At 42.4% G+C, this 21,858-nt stretch overlaps 1 protein-coding gene across 1 annotated transcript in view; it reads left to right on the forward strand.

The window, feature by feature from the left end:
* chd5 (chromodomain helicase DNA binding protein 5) overlaps positions 1-21,858 on the forward strand; it is a gene marked incomplete at both ends in the record, with an annotated part of 53,400 nt that overhangs the window by 13,673 nt on the left and 17,869 nt on the right. Inside the window, 25 exons of the mRNA XM_083971031.1 lie at positions 840-1,058; positions 2,339-2,457; positions 3,057-3,298; positions 3,401-3,513; positions 3,676-3,802; positions 5,030-5,196; positions 7,217-7,435; positions 7,936-8,142; positions 8,666-8,877; positions 9,916-10,047; positions 10,262-10,370; positions 11,028-11,219; positions 11,870-12,070; positions 13,071-13,208; positions 13,414-13,535; positions 13,705-13,878; positions 14,432-14,573; positions 14,831-14,962; positions 15,285-15,402; positions 15,527-15,651; positions 15,775-16,021; positions 16,412-16,587; positions 18,450-18,624; positions 20,070-20,156; positions 20,351-20,439. Of these exons, the coding sequence (XP_083827157.1) occupies positions 840-1,058; positions 2,339-2,457; positions 3,057-3,298; positions 3,401-3,513; positions 3,676-3,802; positions 5,030-5,196; positions 7,217-7,435; positions 7,936-8,142; positions 8,666-8,877; positions 9,916-10,047; positions 10,262-10,370; positions 11,028-11,219; positions 11,870-12,070; positions 13,071-13,208; positions 13,414-13,535; positions 13,705-13,878; positions 14,432-14,573; positions 14,831-14,962; positions 15,285-15,402; positions 15,527-15,651; positions 15,775-16,021; positions 16,412-16,587; positions 18,450-18,624; positions 20,070-20,156; positions 20,351-20,439 (3,984 nt within the window). The remainder of the gene's footprint in view (positions 1-839; positions 1,059-2,338; positions 2,458-3,056; positions 3,299-3,400; positions 3,514-3,675; positions 3,803-5,029; positions 5,197-7,216; positions 7,436-7,935; positions 8,143-8,665; positions 8,878-9,915; positions 10,048-10,261; positions 10,371-11,027; positions 11,220-11,869; positions 12,071-13,070; positions 13,209-13,413; positions 13,536-13,704; positions 13,879-14,431; positions 14,574-14,830; positions 14,963-15,284; positions 15,403-15,526; positions 15,652-15,774; positions 16,022-16,411; positions 16,588-18,449; positions 18,625-20,069; positions 20,157-20,350; positions 20,440-21,858) is intronic.

Genomic DNA, 21,858 nt, shown 5'->3' on the forward strand with positions numbered 1-21,858 from the left:
ACCTGTTAACTGTTAAATCCATATAGCCTTCCAGATGTCTCATTTTAAATGGGTAGGATGCAGCTCAGGCTACACATCAACTCTGAGCTGCTATTGGCTGCATCACCTGAGGTGTTCTGGCTCTCCCTTCAGCATATGATCATATATAATATGTTATATATATTATGTATAGATTGCATCATAAGCAGAGCGTTTATAATATTAGCAAAAGAGTGACTCTTTGGAATGAGGTCATTTTATTTATGCAAATGCCATCAAGTAGAAGCTGTATAGTGTACTGACAACTTATGTTTTTAGTGTGGGTGGTCTCTGTGGGAGCTCTAATCCGTAACCCTGGAAAAATTAATGCTGTGCTTCTTTGCCCTATCATTGAGTTTCATGTTTTAATTATTCCCATTTTTTATCACTAATGTTTGAAATTCACTCTCAGAAGATAGAGCTCTTAACCAGACAGATTTCTGTTGTGTCAACGACGGTAGAATCCAGACTTTAAATTTAGTTATGATCCAGGAATGTGGCTTTGATGTGCGCTTCAGTCAGCTCCAGTCATGTCCTGAGGTAGGTAGCTGAAGCAAGTCCCAACGCCGGATTCTAGCAGTTTACATTTATAAAAATAGCTGTTTGGCAGGAGCTGCTGACGACATCAAAGGGAGACTGCTAGGGTGAAGTTTTCATTCAGTAAAAATGGAGTTGGAGTTCTGAGAAGGTGTATCTGAAACACCCTCTTTGTCTGTTTGAACCACACACCTTCTAATATAGGCTCATATCATGCTGCTGATTAACAGTGGTGTTCTTTTTTTTTGCATGATGTTTGTGTGTCCTTTTGCAAAATGCCCCAGGGAGGAATTCAGCCGAGAGTTGACAGCGACCTGGAGGAGACCTCGGAGGTGGAGGAGGAACGGGAACTTCCTGAAATAGGCTCGGAGAGCGAGAGCAGCATGTACGGCCCCACCAAGAAGAAGAAGAAGAAACCCAAGGAGAAGAAGGAGAAGAAGCCCCGGAAGAAGAAGAGAGATGAGGAGGAGGATGACGACGACGATGATGATGGTAGCATGAAAGTAAGTTAGTCCAGGAGGCGAAGTGCTGACAGAGATCTCAAATAGATCCACTATTGTTCTGTATCTTAAAGGGATAGTAGCATTTTTTTTTAAAGTGGGGTTGTATGATCTACAAATAGCCCCAAAGTACTTTAATTGCAGTAGCAGACTCTCTGCACTCCTCCAGTTAGCAACGACAGCCCATTGCCCTGCCCACAGATTTACAACATACATTGTTGTGAATGGACCCAAAGAATCGGCCTATTTTCATGGCCTAAAAGAGGTTTTACCTGAAAAAAGGAGCTGACCAACTGCTGATCAGCGGGCGCTAACCCTGGGCGGAGGGATACGTGAGTTGGTTAGGTCCAAATAAAAACTGCGTTTTTCCTGCACTTTGAGTGGCTGGAAAAAATTATATTATAGCGAACAATGGAACTGTGTATTTTTTTTCAGGTAAAACCTCTTTTAGACCGTGAACATAGGCCGATTCTTTGGGTCTGTTCACAACACTGTATGTTGTAAATCTCTGGGCAGGGCTATGGGCTGGCGTTGCTAACGGGAGGAGTGCAGAGAGTCTTCTACTGCAATTAAAGTACTTAGGGGCTATTTGTAGATCATACAACCCCACTTAAAAAAAAAGCTACTATCCCTTTAAATGAAGAGGCTAACTTCTCAGCTGGGTCGTGCCGATCATTTTAAACCAATCATCTCATGATATGATAATCTAATAATTACGATGAAGTTCATTCTGTGGTTCACATATCCCAGGGATATTTTACAGAGGGAAAAAGGGCAAAAAAAATCTGATATTAGATTTGTCTAGATTAGATTACCCTAGATCTAAAAATGAATGCTGCATTGCAGGTTTAGGCAATGATGGGCAGCGAGTGACATGTAGTTAATTGACAAACAAATGTCATGAATTTAAACAAGTAAATACATTTGAACCTTTTTACTGTTGACTGTCTACCCTAACTTTGATAAATCCTCAGTAAAGAGAATGTTATTTGTGTATCACCGGACACACAGGTTCAAAGCACAAGAAAGTACAAAGTCAACTAAAAATGTGGTGTTTATCAACTTCCTAAATCGTTTTTCAGTCCGACAATAAAGTAAAGATTTAAAGCCCAAAGTCACCACAACAAAGACCTACAGATCAGAAATAGCCCCATATGTTCTATTTTAAATGGAATCCATCCCTGAAAGTGGTGTGGACGATTTATTTGACATCAATATTTCCATTATTAACCATCATTTAACGTGTAACATGTGTTGATTCCCTCTCATCCGTGTTTCCCCAGGAACCTAAATCATCGGGCCAGTTGATGCAGGAGTGGGGTCTCGAAGACGTTCAGTACGGCTTCACCGAGGACGACTATAAAACCATCACCAACTACAAGGCTTTCAGCCAGTTCCTCAGGCAAGCATCTCATTTTGTGTCTGGATTCTCTTCCTGTGTTAAACTGCTCTGTTCTGTTTCTGTTTTCTGAGGGCTGTCAGAGTCCCTCCCTGAGACACTTCCAACAAAAACTCCACAGTGAGTCTATAGTGTACTGTGACGAGCAAACACTGCTCTTTTTGTTTGAGCTAGAAAGCTCGGCTGTTGATAGAAAGAGTCTGTCTCACCTGGGGCTGTCTGGCTCGGCTAAGCCTCTGCTCCTACAAAGTGGAGCATGAGCTCCTGCAGTGCCCCCTGTGAGTAGTCAGCTGCTTACTGGATGCCTGTGACAGCCGGGAGGCTCTGGGACTCGGCGCTCTGACCCACTATCTTTCACAGGCCAGCGTGCCAAACCTCAAGCTGTTGCCTGACAAATCACAAACATGACATACACACAGCAAAGCAAAGAGAACACAATTTAAGGGGCAGTGGGGTGTCAGCAAATCAAGACCCCGCTCCCTCCAGCACTAAGGGAAGTAGAAATGACATCAACGGGAATGAAGGGTGACACAATAAAACTGCCGTTGTTGTTGTCTCCTCTCCCCCCCCATCCCATCATCCCCCCCCCCGGTCTCACTCAGGCCTCTCATTGCCAAGAAGAACCCGAAGATTCCCATGTCAAAGATGATGACGGTGTTAGGGGCCAAGTGGCGAGAGTTCAGTGCCAACAACCCGTTCAAAGGCGCATCTGCCACCGCTGTGGCCGCCGCTGTGGCCGCCGCTGTGGAAACGGTTACCGTGGCACAGCCAACGTCTGTCAGCAGCAGCCAGCCGAGCTCTCAGCCGGGGCCAATCAAAAAAGCCAAAACCAAAGAGGGGAAGGGTAAGGCCGAGTGAACACTGACAGAACATGGGTTTTTTTGGGGGGGGAACATAATAGAAAGAATAGCACTTGTTTAACGTGTTTGTTGTCTGTGCGCCTCAGGACCTGGAGTTAGAAAGAGAAGCAAGAGTGTAAAGGAGGTGAAGAAGAAACCGAAGCCCAAGAAGACAAAATCAAAGTCTGGTCAAAGTGGGAAGAAGAAGAAAGCATCCTCGGTACGCTTTGTTTTTACTTTCCCTCAGCTCCTCTCCTTGTCTACATCTTATCCGTGACATCAAAGTGACCAGACTTTTGTTTGCGCTTCATGTGAAAGTCGGTTCATGTTCATTCTTAGTGTGGCTCAGCTCATCAGTTTGTGTGTGTGTGTCCTTTCCCAGAGTGAGGAGGACTTCCTGGAGGAGTCCGACTTTGATGACATCAGCATCCACAGTGCCTCGGTGCTTTCTGATACCTCGGGGGCAGCCACCAAGAAAAAGGCCCGGCGTGGGAGGAAAAAAAGGAAAAGTATGTTTGCTGTCTCTGCGGCTGTGGCTCTGTGGTGTGTGGTCGCGTGGTATGTGTGTGTGTGTGTGTGTGTCTGTGTGTGCTTTTTTTTCTCCCTCCAAAATCCCAATGAAACCAGACTGTTTGATTATGGGTCACAAGGACATTGTGATGTATTTTTAAATATCATTTATATTGGGAATCTTTTCTGAAAGCCTTTTCTAAGCAGCTATCTCCTTCACACTTCTGGAGTCTCATTCACATTTAGCAGTAGCTTAGCAGCTGCATTCAAAGACTGTTCAGTGCATAGGAATAACCTATGTTAGGGTGACCAAACTTCTCCTTTTACCCAGACATGTCCACTTTTTACGTCCTGTCCGGGCAGGTTTTATAAATTCATGAAAATGTCCGGTTTTCACTGTTTTTCATGGGACCATTAATCATACTTGACTGGCGCTTTGCACAGAATACTCCGGTATTTTGTTGTGTCTCTGACGTAATTCCCGAGAGGCTGCCTCTGTATGAGCGGCTCTGCGACGCGCTCATACACATCTGTGTGTTCTGGAGAAGAACGGCCGGCGGCTGACACGTAGTCACTGTTTTCCTTTTCTTTTTTCTTTTCTAAATACAGCCATGTTTATCTGTGATCAGGGCCGGCCCAAGCCTCCATGGGGCCTTTGTTGTTGCCAATAATATTATAATAAGATTATTGATCATTTACACACCTAGCTACTACAAACTGATTAAAATTTTTCTAATCTGTCGAATGTTTTTACCCATCTACAGTATGGTTTTTAATCTGAAATGATATTAATTCAGCCAAAAGTGCAGCCTGGGGCTGATTTACACTTAATATTCAAAGTGATATAGGCCTAGAACTAAATGTCATATGGGCCTACTAAAAGTAACAAAATAAACCAATAGCCAATGCATTTGCTGTAAACGTCATAATTTATAATTTCTTCTTTTTGGTTTTAAACAAACTGCGACACCAATGTGAAACAACAACTTAAAGTGCAACCACAACAATTAAGGGTTTTTGTAAATACACAAGATTTCTCAAGGGATCGACAGACGTTACACTAAGCAGGTGCTTAGTTTGCTTCTGCCTTGGGCTGGCTCTGTCTGTCATCTACCTGTTACCTTTAGACAACTCCCCCCCCCAGGTCGACTGTCCTCTTTTTTGGAAATCAAAATACATATGGCCACACTAACCTATGTTAACTTTTTTTTTTGAACCTACTCCAGAGGAAGACGGTGACGGCTATGAGACAGACCACCAGGACTACTGTGAGGTCTGCCAGCAGGGGGGGGAGATCATCCTGTGTGACACCTGTCCCCGGGCGTACCACCTGGTCTGTCTGGACCCTGAGCTGGAGAAGGCCCCCGAGGGCAAATGGAGCTGTCCGCACTGTGTGAGTTGATTAGTGTGAAGTGTAAACATTTTTTTGGGAGTTTTTTTTTAATGTTATGCTAATAAGAGAAATTAACAGGTTCATAACTTCAGGGAGGGAAATATAAACTTATGCTAATCTCATCGTCTTTTTCTTATGCTGATGATAGCTTACAGCCGAAACATGTTCATTGTTTATCACATATTAAATGTTAAGAATATTCAAGTTCAAGTGCCAGCATCGTCTTTATCTTGTTTATTCAGCTTCTTCTGTGAACCCGACACAGTTTCCTACTCAATATTTGGAGTTGTGCACACCGCCACTGCTTTTCTGAGCTATTATCTACAGGAGTGGTGCCCAACCTTTGCAGACTTAAAATGAGGCAACATCTTCTTAAACACCCACATAACAGGCTGCATATACCTGACTGTGAAGGGGTAAAAGTATCCTGTATTTCACAAGTAGCAGGGAAAGATTAGAGAGAAAAGTCTGAAATATTTATCACAGTTTCTTGGAGCAGAGACACTTTTTTCCCCTCAAGACCTCAGTACAGTACGGCAGCAGCAGTTGATACTGAGGGCTAAGAACTCCCTTTGTGTCTTGTTAGTTGTCAGTATTCACTATGTGTGAAGCCAGTCAAGTTATCGCTTCAAGGTTTCTATTTAATACATTTTTATAAATCTACAATCTGCAGTTGGTAAGAAAGCCAAGATGAAGGACAAAAATTTGATCACAAAGTCATTTGGTTAATAAGTTAAAGGGACATTGTGTAACTTCTCCTGTTATCTATTCACGAAAATCGATTATTTCGTTTAAAAGTCTGTTTTTCATTAATCAGTAATAGGGATGTCACGATTACTTGTTTTCATGATTAATTGTGGTATAAAAAGCCACAATTAATTTATCGTAAAGGTTCCTAAATACCGTTACTTTCACAAAAATTTGATGTTGGAACCTTATTGGCAGATGTGCGCAAAAATAAAGGTAAATGCACAGATACTGGTCCATTTAACTAACGTAACATTGAATTGGTAGGAATTTAAACGTTAGCGTGTCATTTCTACTAAAAAAAAAAAAAAAAAAAAACATGAAAATAAACGTAAACATTTGGTATAGATGACAATTTATGACCTGAATATTTGAAACATTTCCCCTGGGGATTAATAATTAGTCATATATTAATAGATACTTTTGTGTAAACAATGAGTAATGTCATTATATTTTGACTATATTTGATTTTACACATTCATAGTGTTGTGAAATTAATTAATCGTGATAATCGTAGTACCGTGGTTATTTCTCTGACAATTATTGCACCAAGAAAATATATAATCGTGACATCCCTAATCAGTAATCCCCCCATCAACAAAGTGAAGTGTTCCTTTCAGCTCTGAATGAGCCGTTCATATCATTCATATCTCCATGGAGCGGGTAAGCTCGGTGCTGGCTGCCATGTGGTGTCTCCATGTTTTACGTTCAGTGGCAGCGTGACGGTAGGAAACCACGGAAACTCAGCGGAGACACCGGAGCTGTCGGCTCAGGTGGAGGTGGCGTCTGTGAAAAGTCACCGCGGTAACGCAGTGAGGAGGAATGGAGCGTTACACTGATGCTGCATTCACCTGCAGTCGGGCAGACGGCCGTCGCTAACAAACCAGATGTCATTTTAATCACAAAAGTCCAGAGAAAGCCGGTAAAACAATACCACATCGCCATGACAACATATTGTCAGGTGTATTGTTTTGCCTCGTGCTGACGGACCACTTGTTTACATAGAGGCTTGTTTATGCCGTTACGTGCAGCGGCTGTCGTCCGTCTGCCGTCTGCCCAATTTCACGTGAATGCAGCATGAAAAATAGGATTGAGTTTCTTGAGATATACAACCACAACATTAGATGGGAGTAAGTCCTACACAATGTACCTTTATTGTGGTCGTTTCCGTAAAAAAACAACAACAAATGACATAAAGATAATCAGTGAATGTCATATAGCTTACACAGTGAGTATGTTTGTAACCTCACTGTGTGTTGATAATGTCCCTCAGGAGAAAGAGGGGATCCAGTGGGAGGCGAAAGATGAAGAGGACGAAGAGGAGGAGCCTGCAGGTGAGGAAGAGGACGACCACATGGAGTTTTGCAGAGTGTGTAAAGATGGAGGAGAGCTGCTGTGTTGCGACACATGCCCATCTTCCTACCACATCCACTGCCTCAACCCGCCTCTGCCGGAGATCCCCAACGGGGAATGGCTGTGTCCCCGATGCATGGTGAGTTCAGGCTGCACACCTCGGCCTGTGCTGTGAAAATAGGGTTCAAATACAAAGTACACGTTCAACCCTACAATCTCAATATGCTTAACCTACTCCAGTGTGTCACCTGAACACCACATAGATTTACAAGAACTTCTCTGGCTGTAATTCTCCTAACTTCACTTATATTTCTACAAGGAACAACGTTTGTCATTTAACAGTGTTGAATTTCTGGTTTCTGCTCTGTGGAAATTGCTATGGAGTTATGGGATCAAACAGAAGCTAAATCTGTACTGTGTACTTCATTTTATAATATTCTAGTGCCGATGGCAACAGAAGTCAGTTGGAGATCGTTTATGAGGTGGTTGGAGAGAGAGAGAGAGCTTGACAAAAGCAGTGTCGGCTTAAATCTTGCAATTACATGTTCAGTTGGCATTTGATTTTCTCACACCAGCTATGTGAGCTGTAGCATTTATCATAAGAATGTGTGTGCACATTACCTCTGTGTTTTTCCTCAGTGCCCTCCCTTGAAAGGTAAAGTACAAAAGATTCTGCACTGGACATGGGGCGAACCCCCATTACCAGCTGAGCTGCCTGCAGGCCCTGATGGCAAGCCAAATGATCCGTTGACCAAGCCCCCACTCAAGGGCCACCCAGAGAGGGAGTTCTTTGTGAAGTGGGCCGGCCTTTCATACTGGCACTGCTCCTGGGTCAGCGAGCTGCAGGTGAGATGCCACAGGAGAACCTCCAATTAACACTTGTGCTGTGTTTGGCCACAGGAGCGACGTGTCCTCTCCGAATGTGGGACACTCAGAGCAGGTTTCCCCTGGACCGTCTTGTGCAGTTTAATATACAAATGATAATGCAGGTTCCTATAACCGTTTAGCTGTCATTAGTGAGCATTTCAGACAGCAACTCAAGCTGACATTTCATTTACTGATGATTGAACAATTGGTTGTTTTCAGATTTGGCTCTCTTAGTGTCCCTTATTTAGCGACAATACAGCTTCCTTAATTTATTTTGTTTCTGTCTTCCCTTCATTAAATCCTTTCTGGAACTTTGAACAGTGAATCAAATTAGTCTCATTGCCATGCAGTGCCACATTAAATATTACATTCTTGTTAAAGCCTCCTTCACCAGAGGTTGTGCTGAACCAAAACATAAGCAGAACTTATTGTCATGCTGTGAATGTGTCTGTGTGTGTGTGTGTGTGTGTGTGTGTGTGTGTGTGTGTGTGTGTGTGTGCAGTTGGAGCTGTATCACACGGTCATGTACCGGAACTACCAGCGAAAGAACGACATGGACGAGCCGCCGCCGTACGACTACGGCTCCGGAGAGGAGGAGCTGAACAGCGAGAAGAGGAAGAGCAAAGACCCCCAGTACGCTGTGATGGAGGAGCGCTTCTACCGCTACGGCATTAAACCAGAGTGGATGGTTATCCACCGGATACTCAACCACAGGTGTCTGTTCTTTCATCCAGATGTTTTACACACTGTCTCCACTTCTTGACGATAAGCTGGAGCTCAGTGTGGTTTATCCCCCCTTTCATCTTGCTTTTATAGATGGAGATTACTCTTCACAGCACATCATATTTCAGTTTAGAGAGGAAAAGTCTATTGTGAGGGATATTTAGAAAGAACAGAACAGCTACATGGTCATTTCCACATGTTTCAGGCCTGTGTTGGAGCTTGTAACTGATCATGTACACACATGTCTTTCTGACATATTCAGTATACAGTATAATCATATGTTTGACTCTACGCATTATGCTTTGGCAGAAATACAATATTCTCGAAATGTGAGTCCTAGGGATGTCATGATTACTTGTCTTCACAATTAATCGCGGTATTAAATGCCACAATTATTTAATCGTAAAGGTTCCTAAATACCGCCACTTTCCAAAAAAGATTATGTCGGAACCATGTAGGCAGATCAGCACAACTCGCACAGAATGTAAACAAAGTTACGCAACATTATGAACCATATGAATCATCACCTGCGAGATAAGTTAACCACCTTGCTTTGTATCCCAGAGTAAAGGTAAATACACAGTAACTGGGTTAAATTATGTTAATGTCAATGTACCTAACGTAACACTGAACTGGTAAGAATTTAGTTAGTGCCTCATTTATAAGAAAAAAAAAGATTTAAAAAAAAAATTTCATCTGAAGGATTATTAATTGGTCCTACTGTATATTAATAGATACTTTAAATAATTTGTTTATATAATTGATAATGCAATGATATTTTGACTATTTGATTTTACACATTCATAGTGTTGTTAATCGTAATCATCGTGATTATCGTGATTATTTATCTGACAATAATCGTACCAAGAAAATCTATAATCGTGACATCTCAACCACCTTATTTGGTTGCTACAGTTGCAGGAAGTGATAAATTACTGTCATTATGTGATTGTATATGTCATTATGTCACACCTCATTAACTAATGTCAAGAGTCTCCTGTCTTTGCTTATGTTTGTTCTTGCCCATAGCTTTGATAAGGACGGTGATGTGCATTATCTGATCAAGTGGAGAGACCTGCCCTATGACCAGTGCACCTGGGAGGTGGACGACTTTGACGTCCCAGAATACGACAACAATAAACCTTTCTACTGGGACCACAGGTGGGTAAACGGCATCTCTGAATGTGCTTAGCCTTATGTCTGAGTGGTGCGGAGACGACAGGAGGGATAACTAGGATAAATCCCCGTCACACGCAGATAAACAAAGGCATATGCCTACATCTGCTGCTCTTCCTGTTCAGTCCTGCCTGATTCCCCAGTTCCACTTGTTTGGCTCATCATGTTGCTGCATTTTTTTTTTTTTTTTTTTACCCAGAGAGCAAATTCTAGGAGAAGATCAACGCCCCCTGGTGGTGAGGAAAGGAAAGAAGCTGAAAGAGGACCATCAGAAGAGGGAGGTCCCTCCTGATGCTCCCATCATAGACGTAAGCTGAATTACTTTGATGCACTTAGGTCACTAATAGTCCAATGAGCTGCCCTAGTTACCTGTGTCTCTGTGGGAATACAGACCTCATTGTTATTAGCTGCAGCTTTCTATAGTAAACACATCTAGAGTGATACTGTGGATGTGAGAAATGTGCTGTAACTTAAAGGGACAACGAGGAGTTTCTATTTGGTTATAAAAAAGTCTCACGTTAATGTGGATGAATCTCTGCTACCCACACTTGTTAATGGGCCCATTTTCGATAAATATATGGTTTTGTCTCTATGGTTATTTTGTTATTATTAGTGGTGGCGGAGATGCTGGTCGAGCCGACCAGCGTTTCTTTACTTTCGGTTTCGTGGCGAGTCATGAGAATAACGCCGCCGAATCTCCGTTTATGGTCAGAACTACGACGGTATGTGATCGTCTTCCAACCTCTGACTTTAATTCTTAATGAATGAAAACATGAGTCTGTCTTGCGCCGGTCAAAGAGTTTCACGGTGCGCGCGGAGGCTCATAAATGTAGTGTGAAAATGCTTCGCTTTTCCAAAACTCCTCGTTGTCCCTTTAATGATGTATTTATTATTATTCATTTACATTATGCCAAATGTTCGACTATAACTTGTGTGATTACTTTACAAAATGCTCAAATCACCAGCCCACCATCAAGTTTGAACATCAGCCGTGGTACATTAACGCCACTGGAGGAACCCTGCACCCGTACCAGCTGGAGGGTCTGAACTGGTTGAGGTTCTCCTGGGCTCAGGGCACAGACACCATCCTGGCTGATGAGATGGGCCTGGGGAAGACGGTGCAAACAATAGTGTTTCTCTACTCACTCTATAAGGAGGTGAGGCCGGGACAATGTCCTCTCTTTATTATCTCCATATTGCATAACATACTGTATATCACATTATGTTATGTTATGTTTATTTATTTGATATGGACATCACAAATACATTGAGACTGTTCCAGTGGACAGAACAGATGCTTTGCTTGGGTGTGTTTAGCACATGTGCTACTTTTCAACACCAGTCCATAGGCAGCTATTCAAAAAGCACAGAACATATTATCAACAGTATAAGATAAAACCAAGTGCATGACACTACATCATGACAGTAGCATACTAAAAAATACAGAGCACAAGATCAACGAGAGGAGATTGAGCAAACAGAAATCATGATCGTAACAGTAAAAATAGTAACAATGAAAAAGTCCATATTTATACATGTGAGCATTGTTGTTTTGCTTTTAACCATGCTTTTAATCCTCTATTAAACAAGTTTGTATCAGTCTCCATTCTGGTTCCTTGAGTGCCATGTACTGTAAAAGGAAAGACTAGTAGGATCAATCCCTGTGATATGAATGGGAGTATAGGCTCAAGATATACACTTAAATAAAATCATAGAGTGAAGTAAATGATTAAACCATATGCCTATGTTCTTTCGGTGATGTGAGAGTTTCTTAGTCGTGTCTTTCCTCTCTCTCTCTGTCTCTCAGGGTCACTCTAAAGGTCCTTTCTTGGTGAGTGCTCCCCTCTCCACTATCATCAACTGGGAAAGGGAATTTGAGATGTGGGCTCCAGACTTCTACGTGGTGACGTACACCGGGGACAAAGACAGCAGAGCCATCATCAGGGAGAACGAGTTCACATTCGAAGACAGCGCAGTGAAATCAGGGCGTAAGGTGTTTCGCATGAAGGTACGTCACGGTCTCACACACACTTGACTATTCAGTACCACACCGAGACGCTTATAAATCACCGCTTCTACCAGCTGACCCTATGGTTCCACATACGAAATCCTCTTTTAGTAGATGGGTTTTTGACATCCCTTCACCTGAGATGGACAACTATGTTTTTTCATATCATTGATATTTCTTTTATATGTAATTTAATTTTCTTATTTCTATTATTTCAGGCATGCATATAAGTATATTTTACATTTTCAAAAATACATTCAGTTTCTGCTTATGTTTTTTTTTTTTTTTTGTCATTCAAATTTTTATTTGTTTTAACATAACTTTACAGACATTTCAAATGTTACAGGTATGACATAAACAAATTAATAGTCTCTTTAAGAAAGTAAAAAGGAGAAATAGATAGATAGGACGAAGATAAACAAAAATAAAATAAAAAAATCTGAAAAAATAAAAAATATAACACTGATAAAAAATAAAACACTCATCTTACAACTTAAAGGCAGCCCCCACCCCTGGCACCCCTCATGCTTCATACACATTCAAAGTAAACAAATACAGTTACATGCAACTATCCTTCCAACCATGCCTTACACCCTTCTATGGCATCACACCCCTTATGTAGTCCACAAAGACTTCCCATACCTGACTCATTTTCATGGCATCTGTTTGTCGTTTTAAAATATAAATATTTTTTAATTATTAATTGCCTGTATCTCTCAAGTGGCTTTGGTCTGAATTTGGTAAGTTTCCGTCCACTATTTCTAGAGATATATGAGAAATTGCAGACACTGCCCCAAAACTTTCTGTATTATTGGTTTTGGGGATGATCCAAATATCATGTACTACTTGGGCAGTAAAATATTTTTATCCAGCCATCCATTTCATTAAATTGAAATATCAAACATGAAAGAATACATTGGTGTGTTGTTTTACCTTGGGTGAAGGTCTCTCAACTTTCCAAGGCTTCAGTTCCTCTACTCTTTGTGTATTCCCTCTGCAGAAAGACACTCCAATCAAGTTCCATGTGCTGCTGACATCCTATGAGCTGATTACTATAGATCAAGCCATTCTGGGCTCAATCACCTGGGCCTGCCTGGTGGTAGATGAGGCCCACAGACTGAAGAACAATCAATCAAAGGTATGACAGCCTTTCTGGCATTGATAGCAGCAGTTAGTGATCCACTCCACTGAAGCAAACCTGCAGAAGCTTTTCAGGAAAGGAGGAGGGACCCTGACAGATATGAGCATGAGATGTTCATGAAAAAGAAATAAATATTCTGGGGAAAAAGTTTACAGGACATGTTTTCTTGCTTTTCTTTGATCATATCCTGTATAAAATCCAGTTTTTCAGAATTCTCAACGGGTATAAGATCTACTACAAGCTGCTGCTGACTGGGACTCCTCTACAGAACAACCTGGAGGAGCTGTTCCACCTGCTTAACTTCCTCACCCCAGATCGCTTCAAGTAAGCCTTTTTTTTCTCATTTTTCCAGTAGCTCCTCACTGGTGCCTCAAATAGATTCCTCTTTATATTAACACCTCGACAAATCTTGTTGTATCGTATAAAGTTGACAAGCAAGAAATAGTCTTTTCTGCACCGTAACCTCGTTTAATTCTTCAATTCTTCCCAACAGCAACCTGGATGGTTTCCTGGAGGAGTTTGCCGACATCTCTAAAGAGGACCAGATCAAGAAGCTCCACGACCTCCTCGGGCCTCACATGCTCAGGAGGCTGAAGGCTGATGTCTTCAAGAACATGCCTGCTAAGACAGAGCTGATCGTCAGAGTGGAGCTCAGCCCCATGCAGAAGTAATAATAGACATATTAAAGGGATATTAAAAGGATGCACTGTTGGTGTCTGTGCCATCTGATAAAACCTAGCTCCTACACACAGGATATTTTAAATGACATGGTAGGGTTCAGTTGTTAAAATGATTATGAAACTGTATAATTGAGTTTCAGTACAAACAAAAAAATGGAGTAAACTTATATTTGTTAACATTTGTTTGCACACACATTCACACATTACAGGATCCCTGGACTCTTGCATACACTTTGACTTTTAATTCTATTTATACGTATGACGTTTTTTAATGTATGATTTGTCTTGACTGGAACGGGAGGAGACTTTTTAAAGTATGATATGTGTTGAGTGGGAATGTGGGGGATTGTGGAGCTGCTGTGTAGCACAAATTTCCGTAAGGACAATAAAGGTCTTTTAAGTTAAGTTTAAGTTTGTTAAGGTTGCTGTAGGTATTGGTTTAACTCCCCAAGACCATGCTCTGAGCATTTTGATTAGATGATGTGTTTTTTCTTTTTTTCATCACTCTCCTGACTCTGATATCTGTTCTCTGACCTTCAGGAAATATTACAAGTTTATTCTGACGCGAAACTTTGAGGCTCTGAACTCCAAAGGCGGAGGGAACCAAGTGTCTCTGCTCAACATTATGATGGACCTGAAGAAGTGCTGCAACCATCCCTACCTGTTCCCTGTGGCTGCTGTGGTGAGGCAGCATATTGAACTGATTATATACTCTATCATAATACTGAGCACAGAATATACTTAAGTAGATGAATGTCTCTGGGACAGTTAGAGTTTCTCTCCAAGGAGACTATGGCTACCTTACCTTATTCTTTACCTGTTATTCTTTAACCCAAGTTGTTCTGCTAGGAAACTGTGTACCTGTTAATCAATAATACTGTTGATTGTGTTCATATATTTCAGCAGTTCATGTCTGGAATTGTTTTGTGTCTCTAACAGGAAGCTCCTGTATTACCCAATGGTTCGTATGATGGCAACCTACTGGTGAAGTCCTCAGGAAAACTCACGCTGCTTCAGAAAATGCTGAAAAAACTCAAAGATGAAGGACACAGAGTTCTCATTTTCTCTCAGGTAATACTTGAATAAATATTGCATTAAGGCCCGAGGCCACGGCTTTAACTGATCATGGCTATGAAACAGTAAAACATGCAGCCATCCATTTCAGTTATTTGTTTATTTGTACTGGGACTCTGCATATTCATGAACATACAATATGTAAATACACCAGATTTAGCTCTGAGGCTAATTTCCATCTGCAGTCCCCCATGTTTTAGCCTTTCCAATGCCAGTGCCAGTTGTAGGTGATAAATCACCAGATATTCCAAATATCTTTTTATAATTTCAATGAGTTTGATCAGACACATACATTTATTATGGCATCTTTGGTTTACAGATGACCAAGATGTTGGATTTGCTTGAAGATTTTTTGGAGTTTGAAGGTTATAAATATGAACGTATTGATGGAGGAATAACTGGAGGCCTGAGGCAAGAGGCCATAGACCGCTTCAATGGTGAGTCGGACTATCCACTGACTTTTTGGGTGTGTTTTTGAAGATGCATGTTTTCTTCCACCTGCCTTTCACTCGCTCTCTAACCCACACACACGTTCACTCTGTGCTTTGGTTTTTGTCACAGCGCCGGGCGCTCAGCAGTTCTGCTTCTTGCTTTCAACCCGAGCTGGGGGTCTTGGCATCAATCTTGCAAGTGCAGACACTGTCATCATCTACGACTCTGACTGGAACCCTCACAATGACATTCAAGTACTGATTTCACAAAGAATATGTGATGTGCACTTTGGTTTCAGTTTGCTATTTAACCAGCTGTGTTTAATGCCAAGTCATCTCTGTTGTTTTCCCTCTCACTCCATCTCTCCGCTCCCCCAGGCCTTCAGCAGGGCCCACCGTATCGGCCAGAATAGGAAAGTGATGATCTATCGTTTTGTGACGCGAGGCTCGGTGGAGGAACGGATCACTCAGGTGGCCAAGAGGAAGATGATGTTGACCCATCTAGTGGTCCGGCCCGGCCTGGGCTCCAAAACCGGCTCCATGTCAAAACAGGAACTTGATGACATCCTCAAGTTTGGCACAGAGGAGCTTTTCAAAGATGAAATTGAGGCAGCCCGAAACATGGGTACGTACGTCGCCGCTCCAAATGTTTTCTTTAGCTTTGAGGATTTAACAGAGAATCTGGTGTGCTGGCATCCTTTGATATCTTTGGTTTGTTTTATGATAGCCGAACTCAATCCAGAAAAGTTCTAAGTAAACTTCCAAACTTCCACTTGATCTTCAATCTGCTTCGTCATTATTAAACTTCAGAGTTGTTTGATGATAACAAACAAATCACATCTTAGTTGAGCCACTTAAAGGTTTTGCTATTCTGTGCATTTATTCCGATAATAAGCTTCCATTTAGCCTCTTCTTTTCAAACACAGAAATTGTGCTTCTTCTTGCTCTGTTTACAAGTAGCAGCAACCTCCTCTTTACAAACCCTCTCATTTTCTGTAAGTCTTTTCATCAATAGGTGGTGACACCAAAGACGGCGAGGAGGGCAACGTGATCCACTATGACGACGACGCCATCTCAAAGCTGTTGGACCGCAGCCAGGACGCCACCGAAGACACAGAGATTCAGAACATGAATGAGTACCTGAGCTCCTTCAAGGTGGCTCAGTATGTGGTGAAGGAAGAGGATGGAGAGGTGAGAGAAATACCCACAATCATCTGCCATCAGGATGAGTGTTGAGCTTGTGATTTAAATAAATAGATTTTATTTCATAGCTACACTGTGTCTGTTTGGCCTGCTAGTGGTGCTGTATAGCAGCATTGAGCACTGGGCTGAGGGGATGCACATGGTGACTGACAAAAAGCAGTAAAAAACAGTTTGAACAGTTGATAAATATTTACAATAGGTTTTAAATAATGAGGAGAAAATAATTTGATAACCCTTTAATTTACAGGCCGCCAATTACGTGACAATGTCAAGAAATTACAATTAATTGCATCATAATGTCTAGAAATAGCCTGGAAATAACCGTCAATTTCATAGTAATGTCGAGAAATATAAACAAGAAATGACGATTGATCGCATAGAAATGATGCGAAGCCAGTTCAGTTTTTTATACAGTGGTTCAGGCAGACAACTCAAGCCGTGCCAATCAGCTGATCAGTCACATGTAGGGATGTCACAATGACTTGTTTTCACAATTAATCGCGGTTTTAAACGCCACAATCAATTGATCGTAAAGATTCCGTCACTTTGCGAAAAATATTATGTCGGAACCATATCAGCCAAAGTAAAGGAAGATGCACAGATACTGGTCCATTTATCTAACGTAACACTGAATTGGTGGGAATTTAAATATTAGCGTGACATTTGTAATTTTAAAAAATGATTAAAATAAATGTAAACAATTGGTATAGATGACAATTAATGACTTATATATTATATTTCAAACACTTCCCCCGGGAGATTAATAACTGGTCCTATATTTAGAGATTTTTTTATTTTTTTTTACCATATTTGATTTTACACATTCATAGTGTTGGGAAATTTATTGATGCATAATAATCGTGATAATCGTAATACCGTGTTTATTTCTCTGACAATAATCGTATCAAGAACATCTATAATCGTGACATCCTTAGTCACATGCTCTCCTCATATCACCCAAACAGGGCGGGTTATTTAAATCCCCAGTTTACCTGCTCATCCCTGGCTATGCTACTGCTGCTGCTACTCTGCTGCTGCCTTGCTGCCCATGAGGTTTTGCAAACCCACATCCTCCCCAGCATCCACCTGTGGGCTCTGTCTCTTGATTCCCTGTGGGGGGTCGGCTTCATTCCCTGTAATGTCTGGCAAACCAGATCATTCAGGGAAGGAATTTGAGACAGAGCCTGACGCCAAACCTGCTGCAGCCATGCTCAAGGATCTGCTATCCATGCTGTGCTTCAGCTAGCTATGCTTACGCTCAATAAATGAGTTCTTCTCATTCCAGAGTTGTCTGATTGAAATAGCCTAGAAATAACGGTCAGTTGCAAGGACTTGGTGGAAAAAAATTCTGGCCTTTACCAAAAAAATCTAAGCATGAAAAGCATGTTTAATCTTTTGCCTTTATGAAAAACATGACATTACTATGAAATATGAAATTTACTGTTATTTCTAGGCTATTTCTTAACATTACTACGCAATTGAAAGTTTATGCAGTATTGGGGCGACATTTTGGTGAAAGCTGCAAAACCATAGCATGTACAGTGGTTTGGTAGGAATTTTCAAAGTTTTAAAATTTAAACGCTTATTGTGCACCCCCACCCCCAATGAGGAATATTGACATGCGCATGTTGAGTAAATCTGGCATTGGACTGGACTTTTGTGCAAAGTTTGGTGATTTTTAATGTATGGGAAATAGGACAACTGCCTAATGCACTGCACACATACAATGTCAAATAATCAGCTGTATGAGAAACAGTTTTATCAGCATAAAACCGTGCATTATATTGTATACAGTGAGATATCAGCAGCATCTCATGTATGTCTGTTTGTCTTTGTGTTTGTGGGTTCAGGAAGAGGTGGAGCGGGAGATCATCAAGCAGGAAGAGAACGTGGATCCGGACTACTGGGAAAAACTCCTTCGCCACCACTATGAGCAGCAACAGGAGGATCTGGCTCGCAACCTGGGCAAAGGCAAACGCATCCGCAAGCAGGTCAACTACAACGACACCACCCAGGAGGACCAAGGTAGGCGCTGCTGGCAGACACGCTGTGGCTGGGTTTGCTGCTTTACCTCATGCCTTCACCAAGACCAATGTCTGAAGTGTTAATCTTTAAGACTATTGTGTGCTGAATGATTACCTGGCAGGATATTTGGAAGTAACAGCCAGCGTCTTATTATCACTGCTCTTCATTTTCAACCAGGATTTGACACCCATGCTTTTAGTGCTCAGTAGACACCTGTTACCAGCTGTCAGGTGAGCTCAACGCATATTCCTCAGCAAGAGGAGACATCAGTTTCTAAATAAACCACTCACTGGGCTCCTGTTGGAGGTTTATGATATGGATTTCTTTTTTTTTTTTTTTTTTTAATTTTCCTCCAGTGATATTCCTGCAGTCTTATAACAGCTGTGAGATGAATCAGCAACTCCAACAGTCAATATTTAATGTTGTGTTCTGAATTGGCATTCTGGGAGCTGGTGTCCATTGTGAAAAACAACCAAGAGATTAAAGATTAACACTTTTGTTGTTCTGTGTGTGAATGAATCTGAATTGAAGCATGAAATGACACTGTGTTATTTGCAGTAGCTTCTCCACGATGAAAGAGCTCAGGTTTTTTAGTAAATGACGTGGTCACTCAAATGGGCAGCCGATCCGCTGCCATGAGGGAAGCACATTTGCAGCGTCTAATAACCGGGCTTTCATTACAGATAAAGGAGATGTGAGATATATCTCTGCATGGTGACATTGTACAGACCAGTGTTGCTCCCTCTGTGTTGGCTTTAGTGCACCTCAGCAGCTCCTGCTGCAGACTAAACGCTGTGATCGGCTTTGACATCCAGCTAATTCAATAACCGAGCAGCGATACTGCTACCTCCACGTGCTCGACGCTCCATCAGTGAGTTAACGCAGTGACATTATCTTGACACACAATCCTTTTTCTGTGCAATCAGCTCAGTTCAAGCAAGAATGGCACAGAAATTAATCAGCATCTTTATTAAATCCTCTTAAGGCTGCGTGTCTCAACAAGAGCTATTGACCTCCATTAAATCCACCTCAGGGCGTGTTATACTGGTCTAAAGCTCTTCTCAGTGGGTTTTGAAACCCCCCCCCCCCCCCCCTACACCCCCTCTAGTAGTTCAACAGTTTCCATGTGTATTGCAGTTCCACTTCCTACAGTTGTGCTTTTGCAGAGTGGCTTCAGCTTCCTGATTGCCACAGTTCAACAGCAGCAGACTGTGATAGAGTAAAGATTTCACAGCCCATGGCGGCTTGGAGTACACTCCAAGTTGAAAGTGATTGTCTGGCGGAGTAGTACACTCTCACCTCACTTTCAGAGGACACAAAAGTAGTGGAAGTCTGTGCATGCCCAGCTGTAGTGGTCTGTAGTAATCTGCAGTGCCATGGCGCCCTCAGGTGGCCACCAACAGAAGCGAACACAATGTACTGTTTCTCTTTGATGTGTTGCTCAGAATGGCAGGATGATCTTTCAGACAATCAGTCGGAGTACTCTGTGGGGTCCGAGGACGAGGACGAAGATTTCGAGGAGAGGCCGGAAGGTAGGCAGCCCCAAAAAAAAAAAAAAAAAAAAAAAAAAAAAAAATCATACAACCACTTGTGTTGGTTTGGTGTGGCTACACAGTACATCTCTCTCTGAGGAGATATGATAATAACTAAGGTCCCATTCTGCTTTTGATGAGAGTCTGGGAGGATCATCCCTCTAACTGTGGCTTTGGTTCTTTATGTGTTGTAGGCGGGCGCAGACAGTCTCGTCGGCAGCTGAAGAGCGAGAAAGACAAACCCCTGCCACCCCTACTAGCTCGCGTAGGGGGCAGCATCGAGGTGTGTGTAGGCTGCAGCCCTTCACAGGACATCCTGAGCCATTAACCCTCCTGTTGTCCAATCTGTTCACTTCCTTCTTTCCTTCCTTTCTCCCTTCCTTCTTTCCACAATCGTTTTTCCCTTGCTTCTTTCCTTCCTTCCTTCCCTTCATCCTTACTTCTTCTTCCTTCCTCTTTTGATCCAGTTGACCTGGTCTGTTACCTCCCTCCATTTTTCTTTCCTTTCCTTCCCTTTTCCTTTCCTTCTTTCCACAATCCTTTCTGCCTCCCTCCCTCCCTTCCTTCCCTTTGTCCTTACTTCTTCCTTCTTTTTTTGACCCAATCTGTTCCCTCCCTCCCTCCATCTATCTTTCCTTTCTTTTTCTCTTCCTCCTTTCCTCCCATCGTTCCCTTTGTCCTTCCTTCCTTCTTTCCCTTCGTCATCCCTGCCTTCCTTCCTTCTATCCCTTTATCCTTCCTTCCTTCTAATAATAATAATAATTAAAGCCGCAAGCGGCTGTGACGGGCCCTCGTTCCACGCCACTCGGCGTCTCGCTATCCCCGGGCCGCTCTTCGAAACCCCCGTGCGCCACCGGACGCGGGCGGCTGCGTCGAGGGCGGTCCCCTCGTCGAACACGTGAAGTTTCGAGCAAATCGGACAATGTACGATGGAGTTACGGCAAGTTTACGGTTTGTCCACCAGGGGGCGGTAACGGGATGTGGGCCGTTGCGTTCGGGGTCGTTACCTCATCACACATGTGAAGTTTCGAGCTGATCGGACAATGTCGATGCAAAATATGGCATTTCCTGTTACCACCAGGGGGCACTATGAGTGACGAATTAAATTAATATGTCAAATCGTTCAGGGTCACGCCATTATCATATCCAGCAATTTTGAAGCTGCTGCGATCAAATCTGTGGGCGCGATAGCATTTAAACCTTTTTAGCTGAATTCGGGAACTTGGCCGTGCCCTAGCAGCCACGCCCTTTGACCTACACACCTGCGGAGCACAAGCCGTAATCAGCTTAGTCTGGAGATGTTCTGTACCCAATTTGAAGTCGATCGGACGAACTCCATCGGAGGAGTTCGTTTTACGTCAAAAAAATGCTAACCAAAATGGCCGACTTCCTGTTGGGTTTAGGGCGTGGCTCCAATTCAACTTTTTGTATGTTTGGGTATGATACACGTGTGTGCCGAGTTTCGTATGTGTACGACAAAGTAAGCGAAATTTGTCTATGGAGAATTTCGGAAAAACAACAAGGGGGCGCTATTGAGGCATTTAGCCACGCCCATGGGAAACGACTCTATCCGCTGAAAAAGCTCGCCATTCTTGACCTGTGGATGAAATTTCGTGAGGACACGACTTTGTTAAAGCCACGAAAAAGGCAAACGTAATTGTACGATAAAAAATCGTCAGTCGCCGCGGCGGCACACGGACGC

Source organism: Trachurus trachurus (genome assembly GCF_905171665.1).
Source record: "Trachurus trachurus genome assembly, chromosome: 5".
NCBI classification, from domain to species: domain Eukaryota; kingdom Metazoa; phylum Chordata; class Actinopteri; order Carangiformes; family Carangidae; genus Trachurus; species Trachurus trachurus.